General features: G+C 48.5%; 1 protein-coding gene across 2 annotated transcripts in view; it reads left to right on the forward strand.

Moving 5' to 3' along the window:
• Positions 1 to 21,150, forward strand: part of LOC147100911 (coiled-coil domain-containing protein 27-like) — a 51,888-nt gene that overhangs the window by 19,570 nt on the left and 11,168 nt on the right. For both annotated transcript variants that reach the window (XM_085967511.1, XM_085967512.1), the window contains exons 5-8: positions 7,795 to 8,016; positions 8,928 to 9,207; positions 10,743 to 10,873; positions 14,273 to 14,350. In XM_085967511.1, coding sequence (XP_085823637.1) covers positions 7,795 to 8,016; positions 8,928 to 9,207; positions 10,743 to 10,873; positions 14,273 to 14,350 — 711 coding nt within the window. The remainder of the gene's footprint in view (positions 1 to 7,794; positions 8,017 to 8,927; positions 9,208 to 10,742; positions 10,874 to 14,272; positions 14,351 to 21,150) is intronic.

Raw genomic sequence — 21,150 nt, forward strand, 5'->3', positions numbered from 1 at the left:
AGCATCCGACCCCATATCCTCTCTGTCACAAAGACCGCCTACTTCCACCTCAATAACATCGCCTGTCCCTGCCACTGCATCAGCTCATCCGCTACCAAAACCCTCATCCATGCCTTTTTCTCTTAAAAACTCAACGATTCCAAAGCTCTCCTGGCCGACTCTTCCACCTTCTCTTAACTTCAACTCATCCAAAACTCCGCTGCCCATATCCTAACCTGCAACAGGTCCTGCTCACCCATCACTCCTATGCTCATTGACTTACTGATGCGCTATCAATTCTAATAAAAGGCTGGGCAGAGTTCAGAACGACAGGCTTTTATTAACTACTGAATTGCACTTCAGACAGATCAGGACTATGCCTCTAGTGGACGACCGAATGCCAGGAGCTGCCATGCGGCCGCTCTTATACTCGGTAGCCCAGGGGCGGAGTCAGCTGAGGCATAGTCAGGCACAACAGTGAAACAAGAGTGAACGACAACAACAACAACAACAACAGTGAACACAGTGAACTACAGTGGTTTACCACACTTACGTTGGCTCCTGATTCCCCCAACACCTACAATTTAGAATTCTCATCCTCATCTTCAAATCTCTTCATGACAGCACTCCTCCACTTCACGGTAACCTCCTCCAGCACTACAATGCTCCAAGGACGTTGCATTCTTCCAACTCTGGACTAATGTGCATCTCCCCACACTTTGGCAGCCATGCTTTGAATTGTCTGGAATTCCTGCCCTAAACCTCTCTGCCTCTCCAGCTCTCTGTCCCTCCTTATTACCGCCAAATAAACCTACCTCTTTGACCGAGCTTTCACTCAACCCTCCTAGTGCCCCTTCTTTGGCTCGGTGTCAATTTCTGTCTAATTACAATTATGTGAAGCGTCTTGGGATGTTTTCCAATGTTAAAAGTGCTATATAAATTCAGGTTGTTGTTGACGCTGGGCTATCCTATTGGTGCACCGTTTGTCAGATCTTCCCATTCTCTCAGCACCCACCATAGTCCGTTTCTTGAGTTATTCATCCCTGTTACTGTTGCCTCTGAATATACCATGTTGGGCCAGCAGACGCAACGGTAAATAGACAACTTTATTTGAGAAATATTGACTACCTGTATAGTCATTTTGCAATTGGTGGCATCTAAAATAGTGGTAGTAATAATGTAGAAAAAGTATTTTCTTTAGATTACCATCTTGCTGCGATGAGTATCCGAGCCTATCAGGAATAATACTCCAATTAGCAATGATACTCCAATCTGAGGGTTTGAGTCATAGAGTCATAGAGTTTTACAGCACAGAAAGAGGCCCTTCGGCCCATCGTGTCTGCGCCGCCCATCCATCCCTGTCCAGTCTAATCCCATTTTCCAGCATTTGGTCCATAGCCTTGTATGCAATGGCATTTCAAGTGCTCATCCAAATGCTTCTTGAATGTTGTGAGGGTTCCTGCCTCCACCACCCTTTCAGGCATTGAGTTCCACATTCCAACCACCCTCTGGGTGAAAAAGTTCCTCCTCAAATCCCCTCTAAATCTCCTGCCCCTTACCCTGAATCTATGCCCCCTTGTTATTGACCCCCCCACTAAGGGGAAAAGTTCCTCTTTATCTACCCTATCTATGCCCCTCATTATTTTGTACACCTCAATCAGGTCCCCCCTCAGCCTTCTCTGCTCCAAGGAAAACAACTCCAGCCTGTCCAGCCTCTCTTCATAGCTGAGGCGCTCCATCCCAGGTAACATCCTGGTGAATCTTCTCTGCACCCTCTCCAAAGCAATCACATCCTTCCTATAGTGAGGCGACCAGAACTGCACACAGTACTCCAGCTGTGGCCTCACCAGCGTTTTGTACAGCTCCATCATAACCTCCCTGCTCTTATATTCTATGCCTCGGCTAATGAAGGCAAGTATCCCATATGCCTTTTTAACCACCTTATCTACCTGCTCCGCTGCCTTCAGGGATCTATGTACATGTACACCAAGGTCCCTCTGACCCTCTGTACTTCCTAGGGTCCTACCACTCATTGTGTATTCCCTTGCCTTATTTGTCCGTCCAAAATGCATCACCTCGCACTTTTCAGGGTTAAATTCCATTTGCCACTTTTCTGCCCATCTGACCAACCCGTTTATATCTTCCTGTAGCCGGAGGCTTTCCTCCTCGCAATTTACCACCCCACCAATTTTCGTGTCATCTGCGAACTTACTGATCATACCTTTTACATTTTCATCCAAATCATTTATGTAGATCACAAACAATAAGGGACCCAGCACCGATCCCTGAGGTACCCCACTGGACACAGGCTTCCAGTCACAAAAGCAACCTTCGACCATCACCCTCTGCCTCCTGCCACTCAGCCAGTTTAGGATCCAACGCGCCAAGGCACCCTGGATCCCATGGGCTCTTACCTTCTTGACCAGTCTCCTATGCGGGACTTTGTCAAAAGCTTTACTGAAGTCCATGTACACCACATCCACAGCATTTCCCTCATCCACCCCACTAGTCACCCCCTCGAAAAATTCGATTAGATTTGTTAGACATGATTTACCCTTAACAAAGCCATGCTGACTATCCCCGATTAATCCTTGCCTCTCCAAGTGGAGATTAATTTTGTCCCTCAGAATTTTTTCCAATAATTTCCCCACCACAGATGTTAGACTCACTGGCCTGTAATTCCCTGGTTTATCCCTGCTACCCTTCTTGAATAATGGTACTACGTTAGCTGTTCTCCAGTCCTCTGGTACATCCCCTGTGGCCAGAGAGGTTCTGAAAATTAGTGTCAGAGCCCCTGCAATCTCCTCCCTTGCCTCCCACAGCAGCCTGGGATACATCTCGTCCGGGCCTGGGGATTTATCCACTTTTTGGCCCGCTAAAACCGCTAGCACCTCCTCCCTCTCGATGCTAATATGTTCAAGTATGTCACAGTCCCCTTGCCCGATTTCTATGTCTGCATCGTCTTTCTCCATAGTGAACACAGATGCAAAAAATTCATTTAAAACCCCGCCTACATCCTCTGGCTCTACACACAGATTGCCACTTTGGTCCCTAATGGGCCCTACCCTTTCCCTGGTTATCCTCTTGCCCTTAATATACTTATAAAACATCTTAGGATTTTCCTTTATTTTGCTCGCCAGTGTTATTTCATGGCCCCTCCTCGCCCTCCTAATTTCTTTTTTAAGTATGCCCCTGCACTTTTTATACTCCTCTAGGGCTTCTTCTGTCTTTAGTCTTTTGTAACTGCCAAAAGCCCCCCTCTTATTTCTAATGCATTTTTGTATATCCCTTGTCATCCAAGGTTCCCTTTGCTTGTTGGTCCCACCCTTGACCTTTACAGGAACATGTTGGCGTTGTACTCTCTCTATTTCCCTTCTGAAAGTCTCCCACTGTTTTGATGTGGATTTTCCTATAAGCAGCTGCTCCCAGTCCACTTTGGCCAGATCCTGCCTTATCATATTAAAATCGGCCTTCCCCCAATTTAGAACCCTTATTTCCGGGCCGTCTTTGTCTTTTTCCATGACCACCTTAAATCTCACCGAATTATGGTCACTGTCGCCAAAATGCTCTCCTACTGACACTTCCACCACTTGCCCGGCTACATTCCCCAGAATTAGGTCCAGTACCGCCCCCTCTCTTGTAGGACTTTCTACATGTTGGCTCAAAAAGCTCTCCTGGATGCACTTTAAGAATTTTGCACCCTCTAAGCCTTTCACACTCTGACTGTCCCAATTTATATTGGGGAAGTTGAAATCCCCCACTATTATTACCCTATTATTTTCGCACTTCTCGGAGATTTGCCTACATATCTGTTCCTCTATCTCCCCCTGACTGTTTGGGGGCCTATAGTACACTCCCAGCAAAGTGCTTGCCCCCTTTTTGTTTTTAAGTTCTACCCATATGGCCTCATTAGAGGAACCCGCTAATATATCATCCCTCCTTACAGCAGTAATTGACTCCTTAATTAATATTGCAACACCCCCTCCCCTTTTACACCCCCCTCTGTCTCGCCTGAAGATTCTATACCCCGGAATATTGAGCTGCCAGTCCTGACCCTCCCTCAACCATGTCTCCGTGATAGCAACAATATCGTACTCCCATGTGTTCAACAACAACTTCAGTTCATCCACCTTATTTGCAAGACTCCTTGCATTAAAATAAATGCCTTCCAGCCCTGCCATATTCTCTTTTGCCTTCACATATTTGCTCTGCCTTCCCAGCTGACTTGTTTTTCCCTCTGTATTTGGCCGTAAATCACCCCCTACTATAGCTCCACTCTGTACCCCAACCCCCTGCCAAGTTAGTTTAAACCCTCCCCAGCAGTGCTAGCAAACCTCCCCGCAAGGATATTGGTTCCCCCCTGGTTCAGGTGTAAACCGTCCGACTTGTACAAGTCCCACCTTTCCCAGAAGCAGACCCAGTGATCCAGGAAACTAAAGCCCTCCCCCTTGCACCATCCCTTTAGCCACGCATTCATCTGTTCTATCTTCCTATTCCTATACTTACTAGCACGTGGCACCGGGAGTAATCCAGAGATTACAACCTTTGAGGTCCTGCTCCTTAATCCTTCACCTAGCTCCCTAAATTCTTGCTGCAGGACCTCATCCCTCTTTTTACCTATGTCGTTGGTACCAATGTGGACCACGACCACTGGCTGTTCTCCCTCCCCCTCCAGAATGCCCTGCAGCCGCTCAGTGACATCCTTGACCCTGGCACCAGGGAGGCAACAAACCATCCTGGATTCACGTCTACGGCCACAGAAACGCCTATCTGTTCCCCTTACTATAGAATCCCCTACCACTATTGCTCTCCCACTCTTTTTCCCCCCTTCCTGGGCAGCAGGAGCACCCCCAGTGGCAGGAAGTTGGCCGCTGCTGCCTTCCCCTGGTGAGTCATCCCCCTCAACAGTATCCAAAGCGGTATACTTGTTTGAAAGGGGGATGTCCGCAGGGGTTCCCTGCACTACCTGCCTACCTTTGTTGCTCCGCCTGATGGTCACCCCCTGTGCTGCCCTACCCTGAGGCGTGCACAACTCGCTAAACGTGTTATCCACGAGCCTTTCAGCATCGCGCATGCTCCAAAATTCATCCACCCGCAGCTCGAGCGCCGCAATGCGGTCTACAAGTAGCTGCAGCTGGATGCATTTCCTGCACACATGGTCATCAGGGACACTGGCAGCATCCCTGACTTCCCACATAGAGCAGGAGGAGCAGAGCACGGGTCTGAACTCTCCTGCCATGACTTACCCCTTTAATTACTTTAAAAATGTATTCAATACCCCAGTTACAGGTATGCTCTAGGGCGCTTTATTTACCAACTATCCCCACTACACCACAGAAATTTAACACCACAGAATTCAAGCTTGTATTGAAAAAAGAGAAATACTCACCAACCAATCACCTACCTGTTCCCTGGTGACGTCACACACTGATTACTTTTTACCTCTCTCCCCGCTGCTGAGTTGGTAAGCCTCGCCTCTCTCCGGTTTTTATACCGGTCTCACCACACTGCTCCCGACTGGTCTCGGGCCTCGCCTCTCTCCGGTTTTTATACCGGTCTCACCACACTGCTCCCGACTGGTCTCGGGCCTCGCTGGTCGCCGGGTTTTCTCCCGAGCTCCTCCTCGCTGCTCCCGCTGGTCCCGACTGGTCTCGGGCCTCGCCTCTCTCCGGTTTTTATACCGGTCTCACCACACTGCTCCCGACTGGTCTCGGGCCTCGCTGGTCGCCGGGTTTTCTCCCGAGCTCCTCCTCGCTGCTCCCGCTGGTCCCGACTGGTCTCGGGCCTCGCCTCTCTCCGGTTTTTATACCGGTCTCACCACACTGCTCCCGACTGGTCTCGGGCCTCGCTGGTCGCCGGGTTTTCTCCCGAGCTCCTCCTCGCTGCTCCCGCTGGTCCCGACTGGTCTCGGGCCTCGCCTCTCTCCGGTTTTTATACCGGTCTCACCACACTGCTCCCGACTGGTCTCGGGCCTCGCTGGTCGCCGGGTTTTCTCCCGAGCTCCTCCTCGCTGCTCCCGCTGGTCCCGACTGGTCTCGGGCCTCGCCTCTCTCCGGTTTTTATACCGGTCTCACCACACTGCTCCCGACTGGTCTCGGGCCTCGCTGGTCGCCGGGTTTTCTCCCGAGCTCCTCCTCGCTGCTCCCGCTGGTCCCGACTGGTCTGAAGCAGATTATCTGGTAATTTAATAGCAAAATACTGCGGATGCTGGAAATCTGAAATAACAACAGAAAATGCTGGAAACACTCAGCAGGCCAGGCAGCATCCGTGGAGAGAGAAACAGAGTTAACGTTTCAGGTCTGGGACCCTTCGTCAGAACTGGAAAAAGTTAGAGATGTAACAGATATTAAGCAGGCGCAGAGGCAGGGAGAGGGGATGGAGGAACATACTGTGCATTTGTAAGAGGCAGGAAAGATAAAAAGTTGCAAATGGGAATGGCAAAATCATACAGCATGAAAAATGGGGGCAGGGGTTATAGTTTGAAATTGTTGAACTCAATGTTGAGGCCAGAAGGCTGTAAAGTGCCTAATCGAAAGATGAGGTGCTGTTCCTCGAGCTTACGTTGAGCTACATTGGAACAGTGTAATAGGCTGAGGACAGATGATCAGAGTGGGAGTGAAGCGGTGAATTAAAGTGACAGACGACCGGAAGCTCAGGGTCACCCTTACAGACTGAACGGAGGTGTTCCGCAAAGCGGTCGTCCAATCTGCTTTTGGTCTCCCCAGTGTAGAGGAGACGCCCGTCTCTGCACCTGCTTAATATCTGTTACATCTCCAGCTTTTTCCGGTTCTGACGAAGGGTCCCAGACCTGAAACGTTAACTCTGTTTCTCTCTCCACGGATGCTGCCTGACCTATCTGGTAATTTATCTCATTTGCTGGACCTTGGTACAGAGCTCTCCCACAGCACAACAGTGACCACTTCACAAGTAATTCACGGGTTGTGAGGTGCTTTACGACATCTGGAGGACACGATAACCTGCCATATGTACGCAAGCTCTTCTCTTTTTTCAGTAAAAGAAAGACTTGCATTTCTATAGCGCCTTTCACCACCTCAGGACATCCCAAAGCGCTTTACAGCCAATGAAGTACTTTTGAAGTGTAGTCACTGTTGTAATGTAGGAAATGTGACAGCCAATTTGTACACAGCAAGCTCCCACAAACAGCAATTGATAATGACCAGATAATCTGTTTTTGCTTTGTTGACTGAGGGATAAATATTGGCCCCAGGACATCAGGGAGAACTCCCCTGCTCTTCTTCAAAATAGTGGCCATAGGATCTTTTACGCCCACCTGAGAGAGCAGACGGGGCCTCAGTTTAATGTGTCATCTGAAAGACGGCACCTCCGACAGTGCAGCACTCCCTCAGCACTGCACTGGAGTGTCGGCCTAGATTTATGTGCTCAAGTCCCTGGAGTGGGGCTTGAACCCACAACCTTCTGACTCCAAAGCGAGGGTGCTGCCCACTGAGCCATGGCTGACACCAGTGGTTGGGCGATATACAATAGAATTGTGGGAAACATCTCTTTTCTTGTAAAGTTTCTTCCCTCCCCTCTTCTGAAGGTGTTAGCTCCTTGCTGGGATATGTGTACTCGAATTGCAGGCATCCATCAGTACCCTGCTCCAATGTTTGCTATTTATGCCACGAGCCTTGCCGTGAGCGTGAGATTGCCACTCAACCATACTTTTTAAAGCGTGTTAGTGACGGAACTGTTGGGGGCACAAATTCCAGCAAATGCTGCAGTTAAACAGGTCTGATTGTTCTTAAATGGTCTCTGTTCTACATTTCTCGTGTTTAATTCACTTTTTTTTTATAGGCACAGACAATCCTTGTGCTGCAAGATGAGGTAGACAGCCTCAAAGTGTCTGTCGCTGAGAGTCAAAACGCAGATCGTGTCATTACTCAGTTGAGGGAACAAATATGGCAACTCGGACTGCAAATCAGCCATTTGAAAGACGACCGCACCATTAACATCGCTGGGACAACACTGGAGGATATCTCTATGACAAAGGAAGAAGAATTGAAAGCTCAATGTAAGGTAAACAAAATTATACTTGAATGCAGCAAACATTTCTCTCGGCTAAAGCAGGATACGCTTGTACGGAAAGGGCTGAGGATACTCGTATGGAAGGGGAAAGTAATTACAAACAAAATCAGTTTGGCCAGAAGCTAACCTACTAAGCAAACCATTGATTTATATAATATAACAGGAGTAATTAGCAGTAATATAACACAAAGAAAATTGAAAAAGAAAGACTTGCATTTCTATAGCACCTTTCACGACCAGTGGACATCCCAAAGTGCTTCACAGCCAATGAAGTACTTTTTGAAGTGTAGTCACTGTTGTAATGTTGGAAACGCAGCAGCCAATTTGCGCACAGCAAGCTCCTACAAACAGCAATGTGATAATCCTTGGGTGAGGAAAAAGGAGGACATTTCAAAAACTCTTGCATTCAAGTTGGCATCATCAGAGCAGATGTGACAAAGACTACGAAACTGGGGGAAAGGAATATCACTTCAGCCATTTAATCATCCTCTGTTATATATATCCAGCTCAAAATCCGCTGAAGTGGGTTATGAATGTGATAGTCATGAATGGAATTTTAAAAATGTAAATCAAATTGATATAATGGGTGCGAAATTTGGTCACACCCCGTTTGGGGGCGGTAACCGAGTTAAAGGCTGGACATTTAGCACCAGGTGCAGACGTTCTGTCCTGGCCACTAAAATCGGCTTACCGCCCCGCACAGGAAGTGGAGCGTAATCTCGGGTGCTCCACTTCCTGGTGGGGCGGTAACCGAGGCGATGTCGGGGCACGACCGGCAGCTGCCACGTTTCAACCTCCCCCCCGGCAGGCGCTAACGGCAGGCGCAAAGCAGCCGAATTTCCAGCCCACTGTCTTCTACGATTTATTGGTGATAATGAGACATCTCTTCATTATTTCTTCAGCTTTTAGTGGAGAAATCCAGTGAGGAAAAGCTGAAAGCAAGAAAAGGAGTAGGGGAAGACAGCATCAAAATAATATATACCAAAGATGGTGACCATGAGAGAGAAGAGGAGGACATGTTTGAGCCAGGTGAAACTCGCAGTACAGAATCTGTCGTTTATGATGAATATGCGTTTATATCAGAAGTGAAGAAATCAGAGGAGCTGATAAAATTGATTAGGCAGAATGAAGAACTGAGGACAAAGCTGAAAGCGATGAAGGAGCGCTATAACATGTCGACAGGTACTGTTGAGTGAAGTCTGTTTTATGAGAAATATATCCAAAAAACATTGCATTTAATTGCTTTTCGGAATGATAATGAGCTTATTATTACAGAAGTAAACTGATCCAGCACTCCCCAAATATTTAGATAATCAGAACAATAAGAAGGGGAACATTGTCTGCTTTATAGAGCAAGTACCTGCCACAAGTTTCAAGTGGAGTCATAAATTAATTAGGTTGCGATCTAATTTTCAGAGGCACAAAATAGATTACTGTATATTTAAGTTCTAGAGAACAATACAAACTGCTTTTTTAAGATGTTGGACTCAAACAGAAACTCGATGTATTTAAACTATCACAATAGTGAGGAAAGTTTAAAATATCCGTCACAACATTAATAGTGTCGGGCATGTACATATGTGCAAGTAATTGGTAGAAGGATTAGAGGGGAGTTGAGGAAAACTTTTTTCACCCAGAGGGTGGTGGGGGTCTGGAACTCACTGCCTGAAAGGGTGGTAGAGGCAGAAACCCTCATCACATTTAAAAAGTACTTGGATATACACTTGAAGTGCTGTAACCTACAGGGCCACGGACCAAGAGCTGGAAAGTGGGATTAGGCTGGAGAGCTCTTTTTCGGCCGGCGCAGACACGATGGGCCGAATGGCCTCCTTCTGTGCTGTAAATGTCTCTGATTCTATGTACATAGGGGAACTCATCCTACATTTGATCTAATCTGACAAGCGAGGAGTGGCATTAACATCAACATTGTTCAAGTGGCTCATTACCTTTTAATGGGCATATTAAACTCTTTATCATTTTCATTTTGTTTTGTAATTATTGTTTTCTGCCTCCAGCGACCTCAGGCCCCATTTTGTTTCCGATCTCTGCTTTGTTTCTTAACTTTACGGTGTAGGTCTGGAGTGTTCCACTCCCGCCTCCGCTGGCCTGCTGAAAGAAGCCCTTCGGTTGCCTGCTTAGGAGATCCGAGCCTTAAAGGATAACTGTTTCAACAGATAAGAAAGAAAAGAAAGACTTGCATTTCTATAGCGCCTTTCATGACCACCGGACGTCTCAAAGCGCTTTATAGCCAATTAAGTACTTTTGGAGTGTAGTCACTGTTGTAATGTGGGATACGCAGCAGCCAATTTGCGCACAGCAAGATCCCACAAACAGCAACGTGAGAATGACCAGATAATCTGTTTTAGTGATGTTGGTTGAGGGATAAATATTGGCCAGGACACTGGGGAGAACTCCCCTGCTCTTCTTCAAAATAGGGCCATGGGATCTTTTACGCCCACCTGAGAGAGCAGACGGGGCCTCGGTTTAACGTCTCATCTGAAAGACAGAGATGGTAATGGGACAAATTAAGAAACAAAAGAGGAGTCAGAATCATCAACAGCTGCGATCCAAAAAAATGGGGGCAGAGGTTACAACCACTTTACATTGTTTGTTCATTATAAATTGTACAGATTTGCCAGATCAGTTGATGAGGTGTAATGTTGAAGGAAGCTGTTAAAAGTTTTTGAACAAATACCAGTTAATGTTCTTTTTCATAGGGGCCGTCATATCAATTAACCGAGAACTGTCACTCGCTCAGGCCCAGCTAAGAAAAACTGAAGCTGAAGTAGAAAGGCTGCAGAAGGAACTGAAGGACAGATGCACTCAGCTACAGGACATGTCTAACAAGGTATGAAGCAGACAAGCAAATGGCAGCGTGGTTCTGGGCCCCGAAAATCGCCAAGCACCAATCCCAGCAATTCCATTAGGATTGCGCATGCCAGAGACCTTGCAGAGCTGATCCCACCAGAGTACGGAGGGTCAGAGAGGACATCCCATAACTTAACAGTGTCAGCCCTGGCTCAGTGGGCAGCACACTCACCCCCTGAGTCAGAAGGTCGTGGGTTCAAGCCCCACTCCATGAGACTTGAGCACAAAAATCTAGGCTGACACTTCAATTTAGTGCTGAGGGAGTACTGCGCTGTCGGAGGTGCCGCCTTTCAGATGAGACATTAAACCGAGCTCTCTCAGGTGGATGTTAATAGATCCCACAGCACTATTTCGAAGAGGAGCAGGGGAGTTCTCCCTGGTGTCCTGGGCTAATATTTATCCCTCAATCAACATCACTGACGTAAGAAAACTACTAGGCACTCGGTCTAAGCGTTAAACAAAGCTTTAATCAACTGTTTTACAACATGGAGGTCTAGTTGTGTCCTTCACTAGTTCCTGTTAAGAATGTCCTGTGCAAGCTGGGCCCGTGTTCCACTCTCCCCGGACAGCGCCACCCGCAGACCGCTCAGTATTATTTCATGTCAATCACTAAAACTGATTATCTGGTCATTATCGCATTGCTGTTTGTGGGAGCTTGCTGTGCACAAATTGGCTGCTGTGTTCCCTACATTACAACAGTGACGACACTTCAAAAAGTACTTCATTGGCTGTAAAGCGCTTTGGGACGTCCGGTGGTCGTGAAAGGCGCTATATAAATCCAAGTCTTTCTTTCTTGGCAGGTACTCATGGCAGGTGCTTGTACATCCCGGGCACCCATCAGCCCACATAGGCTGGAAAGTCTGGTACCAGCTGCCATGTGGGGGGAGGATGTGCTGCCCAACACCACCACCCCCCCCCCCCAACCCTCCTCCACTCCTGGAGAGAAGGCTTTATATGACCCTTGGCTCCTTTCATGATCTCCTGGACTAGTTTCGACCACCAAGATGGGTCGGAGAGGAATTTCCCAGATTTCCTTCCCCAAATTGGCCTGGGTTTTTATCTCTTGCTTCTCCCAGGAGCTCACATGGCTTTGAGGTGGGCTGGGGTGTGTATATATTGTGATATGCAAAGGTATCGGCCATTGTATGGGACAGGCTGGATGGACCAGAGGGACCTTTCCTGTTCATCATTGCTACACTTAAAAAGAATTCTGTCCTTGTGTCCTGTGGTCCGGACCGAACCCAGTCCGTGGAATCAAATGAAGCCAATGCTCCGCACATCTCGACACAAAGGGGTCCATTGAGAGGACGGTTTCCACAAACACGTCTCTGGGGAGAGGGGAGAGAGGAGTCTATTCCGAGAAGGGTCTTGTGGTAGATTAACTCAAATAGGTAGCAGCATCTTTTCCCAGAACCACCTCCTTCTGGTACCATTTTGGCTCTCGTATTCTAACTGACAACCTAGAACAAGGAAAAATGTCCCGTTTAACAAAAGGTGACGTAATAAAACTCACTACACACTTGGTTTGAGTATGAAGCAAGGCTTTAATCAACTTGTTTCAGAACATGGAGGTCTAGTTGTACTTCACTAGTTCCTTGTCTTACAAAATGTCCCTGGCAAGCTGGGCCCACGCCCGAGTATTTATACTCCTTGGACGGCGCCACCAGCTGGCCGTCCAGCGTTATTTCATGAGTAATTTCTTGATGATGATGAGATTTATAATAAAAGGTACTTATGAAAGGTGGTGCACAGAAGTGGCTGTTTTTAGCCCGCATATCCCAGAGAAACATGCCATTCATGCCTTGCTGAACCATTTTATATTTGGCCATATCAATTCATTCACATCAAGGGACATAAGTGTACATAATTTTGCCCCACACAGCGCCTCCTTGCCTGACTTTATACAATCCTTGCAAATATAAATTTACAATAAAAGCTCAGCTGGGGGTTTTCCCATATCACGGGGCATGCGTTACCTGCTGTCCTCTTGTACCGCTGTTTTTGAACTCCCACAACACATTTGCGTCACGCCGTGATGGCGAGCAGTTTGCTACAGAGGGCCTCACAATCCATATCTGCTGTTTGACTCTTTCTTTACATATTAGCTTTGGATTCCCTTTGTACCTTTGCCAAGTTGTTGATCTTTGCAGTCCGGAAGGTCGTGGACACTGACATGAATCAGTCATTCATGAAAGAAAGACTTATGAAATAATACTGAGCGGCCTGCGGGTGGCGCTGTCCAGGGAGAGTATAAATACTCGGGCACGGGCCCAGCTTGCGCAGGACATTCTTAACAGGAACTAGTGAAGGACACAACTAGACCTCCATGTTGTAAAACAGTTGATTAAAGCTTTGTTTAACGCTTAGACCAAGTGCCTAGTAGTTTTCTTACGTCAGACCCATCATTCACGTGGTCAGCAACATCATCCAAAGCCCATTGGTGCCTGGTTTTGTGGCAATAACTTCCTGCTGAACTGATCTCCTGGACCGTATCTACAAGTTTGGAAAGAGATCTGTCTGTGCATTGAGTTTTCCTTGTGTGCAACTGTGATATTGGCCTTGATCTTAATCCCCTCTGACGGGCGAGGGAAGGTCGGGGGGGGTTTAAAATGCAGGTATCGAGCAACCCGACCCCAACCCTATCCCATGGCGATCCATGGCCTGGACAAAGCTCCTGCTAAATGCAGGCAGGAGCCTACTTAACATGCAAACGTCACGGCCCAATGAAGTCATCGGTGACGTGACTTGTTTTTAACCTCAACACAGGTGAGTCCTCCGCTGTCTGAAGGAGCAACACGGCGGGAGGAGCAGACTGCCCAGAAGAGCCCAGGTAAGTTTTAGAACTTTGCCTGGTTTTAAGCTCCTTGTGGGCCAGGAGGAGCTGGAGTGCCGCCGCCCCCCCCCTCCCCACCTCGCAACCAGGCCTCACAAGGAAGCCTTCGGCCTCCCCAGCCCCAACCTCCCCCGCCACCCCCCGATCGCAGCCTGAGGGCTTCCCACGGGCATCCAGCTGTGGCCTCCTGCCGCTGAATTTCCACTTCCACCCACCGGCCAGGCAGTCAATCTGGCCGGCTGTCGGAGGGGAATCTGCACAGAATTATTTAAATGAAACGCTGCCGTTGAGATTGGCAGGGCCTCCACGTCCCCGGCCTTGCCGGGTTCTTCACCCGCTACTGAGCTCCCCCACGCCCTCCCCGCCTGATCTCCATCAAGGCCAATAGCCCACTTGCACTCACTGTCTAGGCTCCTACATGGAGAATGGTAGATGGTACCAGAGGCTGGTTGGCCTGTGATACCAAACTCCAGTAGGAATTAGCACCTTTTGAGGAGCTGGGAGAGGGTGGGGAAAAATATTATGTAATATGTTTTTTTTCAATAGTTTTCCAACCTGAAGGAAGAAAACAATGGCATAAAAATCATGGCCGATCTGCACAAAGACAACTTCAGTTTCAGAGAGGTACGGGCTTCATATATAATTAGATTTTTTTTAATGGTCTTATTAGGAAATATTGTAGGAACGGAGGTTCCTAACGAAAAGACTGAGTTCGACTCAGGCAATTAAACAACGAACTTTAATGGAACAAAACAGGTTTAAACTGGAAACTGCTGGAATACATCGAATACAGGTCTGCTCTCTCTGAAGGCTGCACGAGGACTGCTGGGCTGGTCTGATGGCTGACGTCATGACGTCATCACGTTCTTCCTGCCATTGGGGGATCACGTGACGAACGGCATGACGTCATCACGTTAAGACCGCGCTGTAAAGGTAACTAGGCAGAGTACAGTTAAACAGTGTAATTAAAGGTACAGACTCAGGCTATAACTACATTGCTGTTAAAGGAATTATGTACAACTGCTTTGAGTCCTCTGGTGGCTCCGCCACAATATCCCCATTTCTTCATATTCCATTGTTTCTTGGAATCCCCTGCTATTGGTCATTTGTGGTGAGGAAGTAATTAAATGATTTCTGTGAAAACTTATCATTGACTTTATAGCTGGGAACTATTCCCTCCTGTCGATCATTCCTTGGACATGGCTCCAAGCTCAGCGACCAGAAACAGGCTGGAGGTCTAAGGGATGTTCTACTGTCATTGTAGCTGCTGTTCGCTATGTTTCCCCCACTTGTTTCATTTCTGAAAATAAATCTAATTAATTGTTTGGAATCTGAGCCCGGCTCGAGTGTCTCGTGCTGACGCTACCATCTGCCAGGTGACCATAGCCTTCGGCTGACAGAGGAAGCATGTCCCACCTTCAGGAATCGCAGCGAGCTATTGCAAGAAGGACCAGCTCATTAAAACCCCCTGAAATTACACCACACTGGATAAATGCTTCTATCACATTAGCCCAGTCACCAGTTCCACCCATTCCCCCAACCAGCAAGGCCAGCACCGTCCCAGATAGAAGGGTCATTGTCTGTCCGAGATCGAGGAATTATTGTATCTTCCAATTCAAAAATAAAATCACCCGCAGAGGAAAAATACACATTCCGAGCATTCCTTTCACCCTCACTCCTTCCTGTTGATGACCAAGTTACAAAATAAATGAATGACCCCAATGAATATTGCTTTGTTTTTAACATGTAGCGTACGCAGGGCCTCAGACTCAACAAAGCAGAACAATAAACTCAACATTGATATTTTCAAGATACTTGTGGGGTAGCAGTGGGCCTCAAACTCCTTGAAGGAGAAAATTAAGCTAGGAGCCAACACTTTTAAAACACTTCGGGATATGAAGCTTCACACACCACACGAGCCGTTAGCAGCAACAAGCTGACTTTCCAGCTAAAATAAAAACAGAAAATGCTGGAGATACTCAGCAGGTCAGGCAGCATCTGTGGAGAGAGAAACAGAGTTAACGATGACCCTTCGCCAGAACGGGAAAAAGCTGGAGATGGAACAGGTTTTTAAGCAGGTGTAGGGAAAAGGGGGGAGGGGAGGAAAGAACAAAAGGGGAAGGTCTGTGATAGGATGGAAGGCAGGAGAGATTAAGAGACAAAAGGGATGATGGTGTGGGGCAAAAGGAGATGGTAATGGGACAAGTTAAGAAACAAAAGATGACTTTCAAGCTAAAGGCATCTTTCATCCATAACTTTCACTTCCCACGTTGCTAGCCCTCTCTAGCTGCCGCTGCCCGCTGCCCGCGCTCACTGTGTGGTCTTCGAAAAGCTCCCAGTCTTGCTCTTCCGCGGTTCCCATCCCAAACTTGTGCCAATGTTACTTAAAGGGGCGTTTCCCGTTCCCCTGTGCACAGTGCGGTAACTGTGGCTGACCAATCAGAGAGCCTGAGCTAATGAAATGCCATAGCGCGGCACTCGAGCTGCTTGAGAGCCGCGTCGCGTTCACGAGCCTGGTGCTGGCCGTCACTGCCTTCTTCTAAAGATTGCGGTCGTCGGAGAGTTGCACCAACTGGTCCTCCGTTGCGTGCAAGTTTGTTCGGCAAAGGTTTTATCTCAACCACAAGGGGGAGTCGAACTGTTCCTAACTGCTTCAAGGCTGTCCGACTCTGCGGCCTTGCTATAGGGGAACCTTGCTTCGCCTGCCAACCTGGGCCTTCCCTCCCTTGGCGGATGTGAGCTCTTCAGTATTGTAGAAATCCAGGCGCATTCTCAAAGAATGTTTTTATGCTTTTGCTAGAAATATTGAAGACTTTCGCTGTGTTTCTGGTGTTGCCAATACACAGCGACGAAAGACTTTTAGTTAACCCCTTATTTTACATTGTGTGATTGTTTAAATGAACATTGTTCTTATTAACAGGTTAAAGGGACATTAGTCTTGAAATTCCAGGGGTTGGTAAGGGTAGAGAGTGGGCACATTGCCCTCTGAAGACCTGAATTTGGGATGGAATCCAGATGTGCCAGGCTTATGTCCATTTTTCTTGCACCCCAAATGCGGGTCTGGGGAGCTACAGGCTCGTCTTCTGCCCCCCCACCTCCCCAACCCCCCCACCAACCCCCAACCCACCCCCACCAACCCCCAACCCCACCCCAACCCCCAACCCCAACCCAAACCCCCCAACCCCCAAACCCCCCCAACCCCCACCGCTCCCCCACCAGCCCCAACCCCGCCCCCCCACCCCCAACCCCGACCCCCCACCCCCAACCCCCCTCAAACCCCCCCGCCCCCCCACCCCCAACCCCCTCAAACCCCCCCTGCCCCCCTACACCCAACCCCCCTCAACCCCCCCCCACTGCCCCTCCCCCCAACCCCCACTCCCATATTAGGAACATAGAAAAATAGGAGCAGGAGTAGGCCATTCGGCCCCTCGAGCCTGCTCCGCCATTCAATGTGATCATGGTTGATCCTCTATCTCAATACCATATTCCCGCTCTCTCCCCATACCCCTTGATGCCTTTTGTGTCTAGAAATCTATATATCTCCCTCTTAAATATATTCAGTGACTTGGCCTCCACAGCCTTCTGTGGTAGAGAATTCCACAGGTTCACCACCCTCTGAGTGAAGAAATTTCTCCTCATCTCAGTCCTAAATGTCCTACCCCGTATCCTGAGACTGTGACCCCCAGCCAGGGGAAACATCCTCCCTGCATCCAGTCTGTCAAGCCTGTAAAGTCCGTGCCTCAATAATACACAGACTTCGGGAGAACAGTTTAACAGGTACTTTACTGAACAGGAGGCAGCGTCAGACTGAAATACAGAAGCCTGCTAGGGCCTTTTATACAGGGGTGGTCACTGCCGGTACTGCAGTCTAAGACCAGTTATTCCCTTAAAGGTACATACACAACAATTCCTCCCCTTTTAGATAAACAGTACATAACATTCATTTAACAACTAAATAATAACTAATTACAATTACAATTTTCTCGGTACTATATACATCAACTGAAATAGTCATTTATAAGTTCAGTCTTTGAGGAGGGTTCCTGATCCGGACTGGATAGCGCCTTTCTCAAGTATCCTGTTCTGGCGGTGGAGTCAATTCTGGCTCATTGTCATTGGTTGGTTCGTCAGCTTCCAATACCCCTGCTTCTGAGGTAGACGCAATCTGTACTTCGGGCTCATTACCAGGTGCACATGCTTGTGGTATAGGTTTGGCTTGTTCCTGTGACTCTAGAATCTGGTCAGCATGGCATCTCACGATGCTCTCTCCAACGTCCACTATGTATATTAGTGGTCCCTGCTGTGTGCATATCGTTCCTGGCTGCCATTTTTCTGTTCGGTAGTTGCGGGCCAAGACTGGTTGCCCTATCTTGAAGCTCCTGGTTGGCTTCTCATTTATGTGCTGGAACTGCTTATCCTCAACATCTCGTCTTATGTTTGGTTTGAGCAAATCCAAGCGACATCTTAGTCTCCGGTTGAAAAACAGTACGGCTGGAGTTTGGTTGGTTACTGCATGTGTCGCATTCCGGTAAGCTAACAAGAAGTTATCCACCTTGTGTTGCAGTGGTATGTCGTCATTATACATTGCCTTTATGGCCTTTTTAAAGGTCTGAACAAACCTCTCAGCCAATCCATTTGTGGCTGGATGATATGAGGCAGATGTGTAATGTTTCACCCCATTATTCTTCAGGAACCTCCGGAAATCCTCAGACACAAACTGTGGGCCATTGTCGGAACAAATCTGTTCTGGCAACCCATTCCTGGCGAAGATGGTCCTTAGGACTGCAATAGTTTTCTCCGTGGTGGTGGAGGACATTTTAATGACCTCTGGCCATTTCGAATGGGCGTCCACAGCGATTAGAAATATTGAGTCCATAAATGGACCAGCGAAATCAATGTGTACCCGTTGCCATGGAGATGAGGGCCACTCCCATGGATGTAGCGGGGCCTGTGGTGGAGCATTTTGGATCTTCTGGCATCCTGTGCATCTCTTGGTCATATCCTCGATTTCTTTATCGATTCCCGGCCACCACACAAACGCCCTGGCTAGGCTCTTCATTTTTACCCCTCCCAGATGACCCTCGTGAAGCTCATTGAGCACTCTGGGCTAAAAATTCGGTATCGCCGCGCCAGGTCTTTAGTGCCCGAAATTTTGCGCTCGCCCGGATTCCCGTAGCGCCCGCCTGAAATTCAGTTGCGCCGCCCCAAGACGGAGGCGGGCGCTATTGCAGGGTTTGGCCGCCTCGTTTGGGGCGATGAAAGTCAGTTTCAGGCGTCCAGCTGCCGCTGCGGCACCCGATGCGGTGCGGCAGGCTGGGGTACTGCAGACCTCCTCCTTCTCTTAAGGAGGAGCTGCCTGCAGCCGTGAGATCGCCGCTGGATTCCCCCGGCAAATGAGCCTGGCACCACGGAGAAGTGCCGGGCTCGCGGGAGTCAGACACCAATGCCGCGGGGGGGTGGTGCAGGAGTCCGGGGAGGGAGGTGCGGCCAGGCGGCCGCCGGGAAAGCGGCCGGCCGCCCCTCCACCTTTATGCGCCGGCCTCTCGGAGCTGCAAGGCACCATTTTTCAAACACTGTTTGCGGCCGCTACGGGCGAGGCGGCCGCAACTGAATTTGGCCATCGGCACGGAATAGCATTGGAACCGGGGCGCTGCGCACACCGATGACATCATCGGTGCCGGCGCAGCGCTACCGGCTAACGCCGATGTTAGGGACCAACTGAATTTCGGGCGCTAAAAAACTTCCGGCGCAAACCACTCTATAGCCAATAAGTGGGCGCAAACGCGACTGAATTTCTAGGCCTCCATCTCTCAACTTGGGTGGAATTACCACTCGGGATCCACACATCAAGGTTCCCCGGCACACTGACAGCTGTTCTCTCCTTGGCGAGAATGCTGGCAACAGTGAGTCGCCATATGCTGGCCATCCCTTCACCGTCAAATCATAGACCTGAGAGAGTGTCAGGTCATTTCGGGTTTCCTTCTCAATAGTTGCGTTTGTAACAGGCAAACATTCGACTATGGTCGCATGGATTATCTCCACAGGGTCCACTGCAGGTGCTTCTTCCGCCATAGGCAACGGTAGGTGCGACAGCCCATCAGCGTTTCCATGTTGTTTCGTACCTTTGTACTCTATGTCATACTGATGTGCCCCTAGAAAAAGTGACCATCTTTGCAGCCGTTGCGCCGTCATCACCGGAACGCCCTTCTTTGGGTTAAAAATTGAGACCAGGGGTTGATGATCAGTCAGTAGGGTGAATTTCTGCCCGTGCAGATAGTGATTGAACTTCTTCACCCCCCACACCAGGCTGAGGGCCTCCCTGTCAATCTGGGCGTAGTTACGCTCGGCTGAGGTTAGCGAGCGCGATGCAAAGGCTATTGGCCTCTCTGAACCGTCACGGAATTTGTGTGACAGCACCGCTCCAATGCCGTAAGGTGACGCATCACATGCCAACCGAATCGGTAGTGTTGGGTTGTAGTGGGCCAATACTTCTTTTGAAGTGATTAGGCATTTACATTCCTGAAAGGCACGCTTACACTCATCACTCCATTTCCATGTTACACCAGTTTGAAGCAGGGCGTTCAGTGGGTGCAGAATTGTAGATAAATTCGGCAAGAACTTATGGTAGTAGTTCACCAACCCGAGGAACGACCTCAGTTGCGACACATTTTCCGGTGCTGGAGCCTTGACTACAGCCTCAATCTTGTCCGGCGACTTATGCAACCCTTCCTCATCAATCATGTGGCCACAATACGAGATTTGTCTCCTGAAGAACTCGCATTTGGGACGGTTGGCTCGTAGCCCATATTCCTGCAATCTCATGAGCACCTGTTCCAGGTTGGCAAGGTGTTCATTGTCATTTTCGCCCGTAACCAGGATGTCGTCCAAATAACACTGGGTCCCCGGGATCCCTTGCAGGACTTGTTCCATTGCCCTCTGCCAAATAGCCGGGGCCGATGCTACCCCGAATACCAGTCAATTGTACTGGTAAAGGCCTTTGTGAGTGTTTATCGTGAGGTATTTCCTAGATGCTTCTTCCACCTCCATTTGTAGATACGCTTGAGCCAGGTCAATCTTTGTAAAACGTTTCCCTCCAGATAGTGAGGCGAAAAATATTTTAAAAGGGCAGTAGACAGAAGGCTGGAAACTATCGACCAGTTAGCCTAACATCTGTGGTAGGTAAAATTTTGGAGTCCATTATTAAGGAGACAGTAACAGGACATTTGGATAATCATAATTTAATAGGACAAAGTCAGCATGGTTTTATGAAGGGGAAGTCATGTTTGACAAATTTGCTGGAGTTCTTTGAGGAAGTAACATATAGGGTGGATAAAGGGGAACCAGTGGACGTAGTGTATTTAGAGTTCCAAAAGGCATTTGACAAGGTGCCACACAAAAGATTATTGCTTAAGATAAAAAATCAC

Source organism: Somniosus microcephalus, chromosome 25, assembly GCF_052327205.1.
Source record: "Somniosus microcephalus isolate GS21.2 chromosome 25, FLI_Smic_1.0, whole genome shotgun sequence".
NCBI classification, from domain to species: Eukaryota; Metazoa; Chordata; class Chondrichthyes; order Squaliformes; family Somniosidae; genus Somniosus; species Somniosus microcephalus.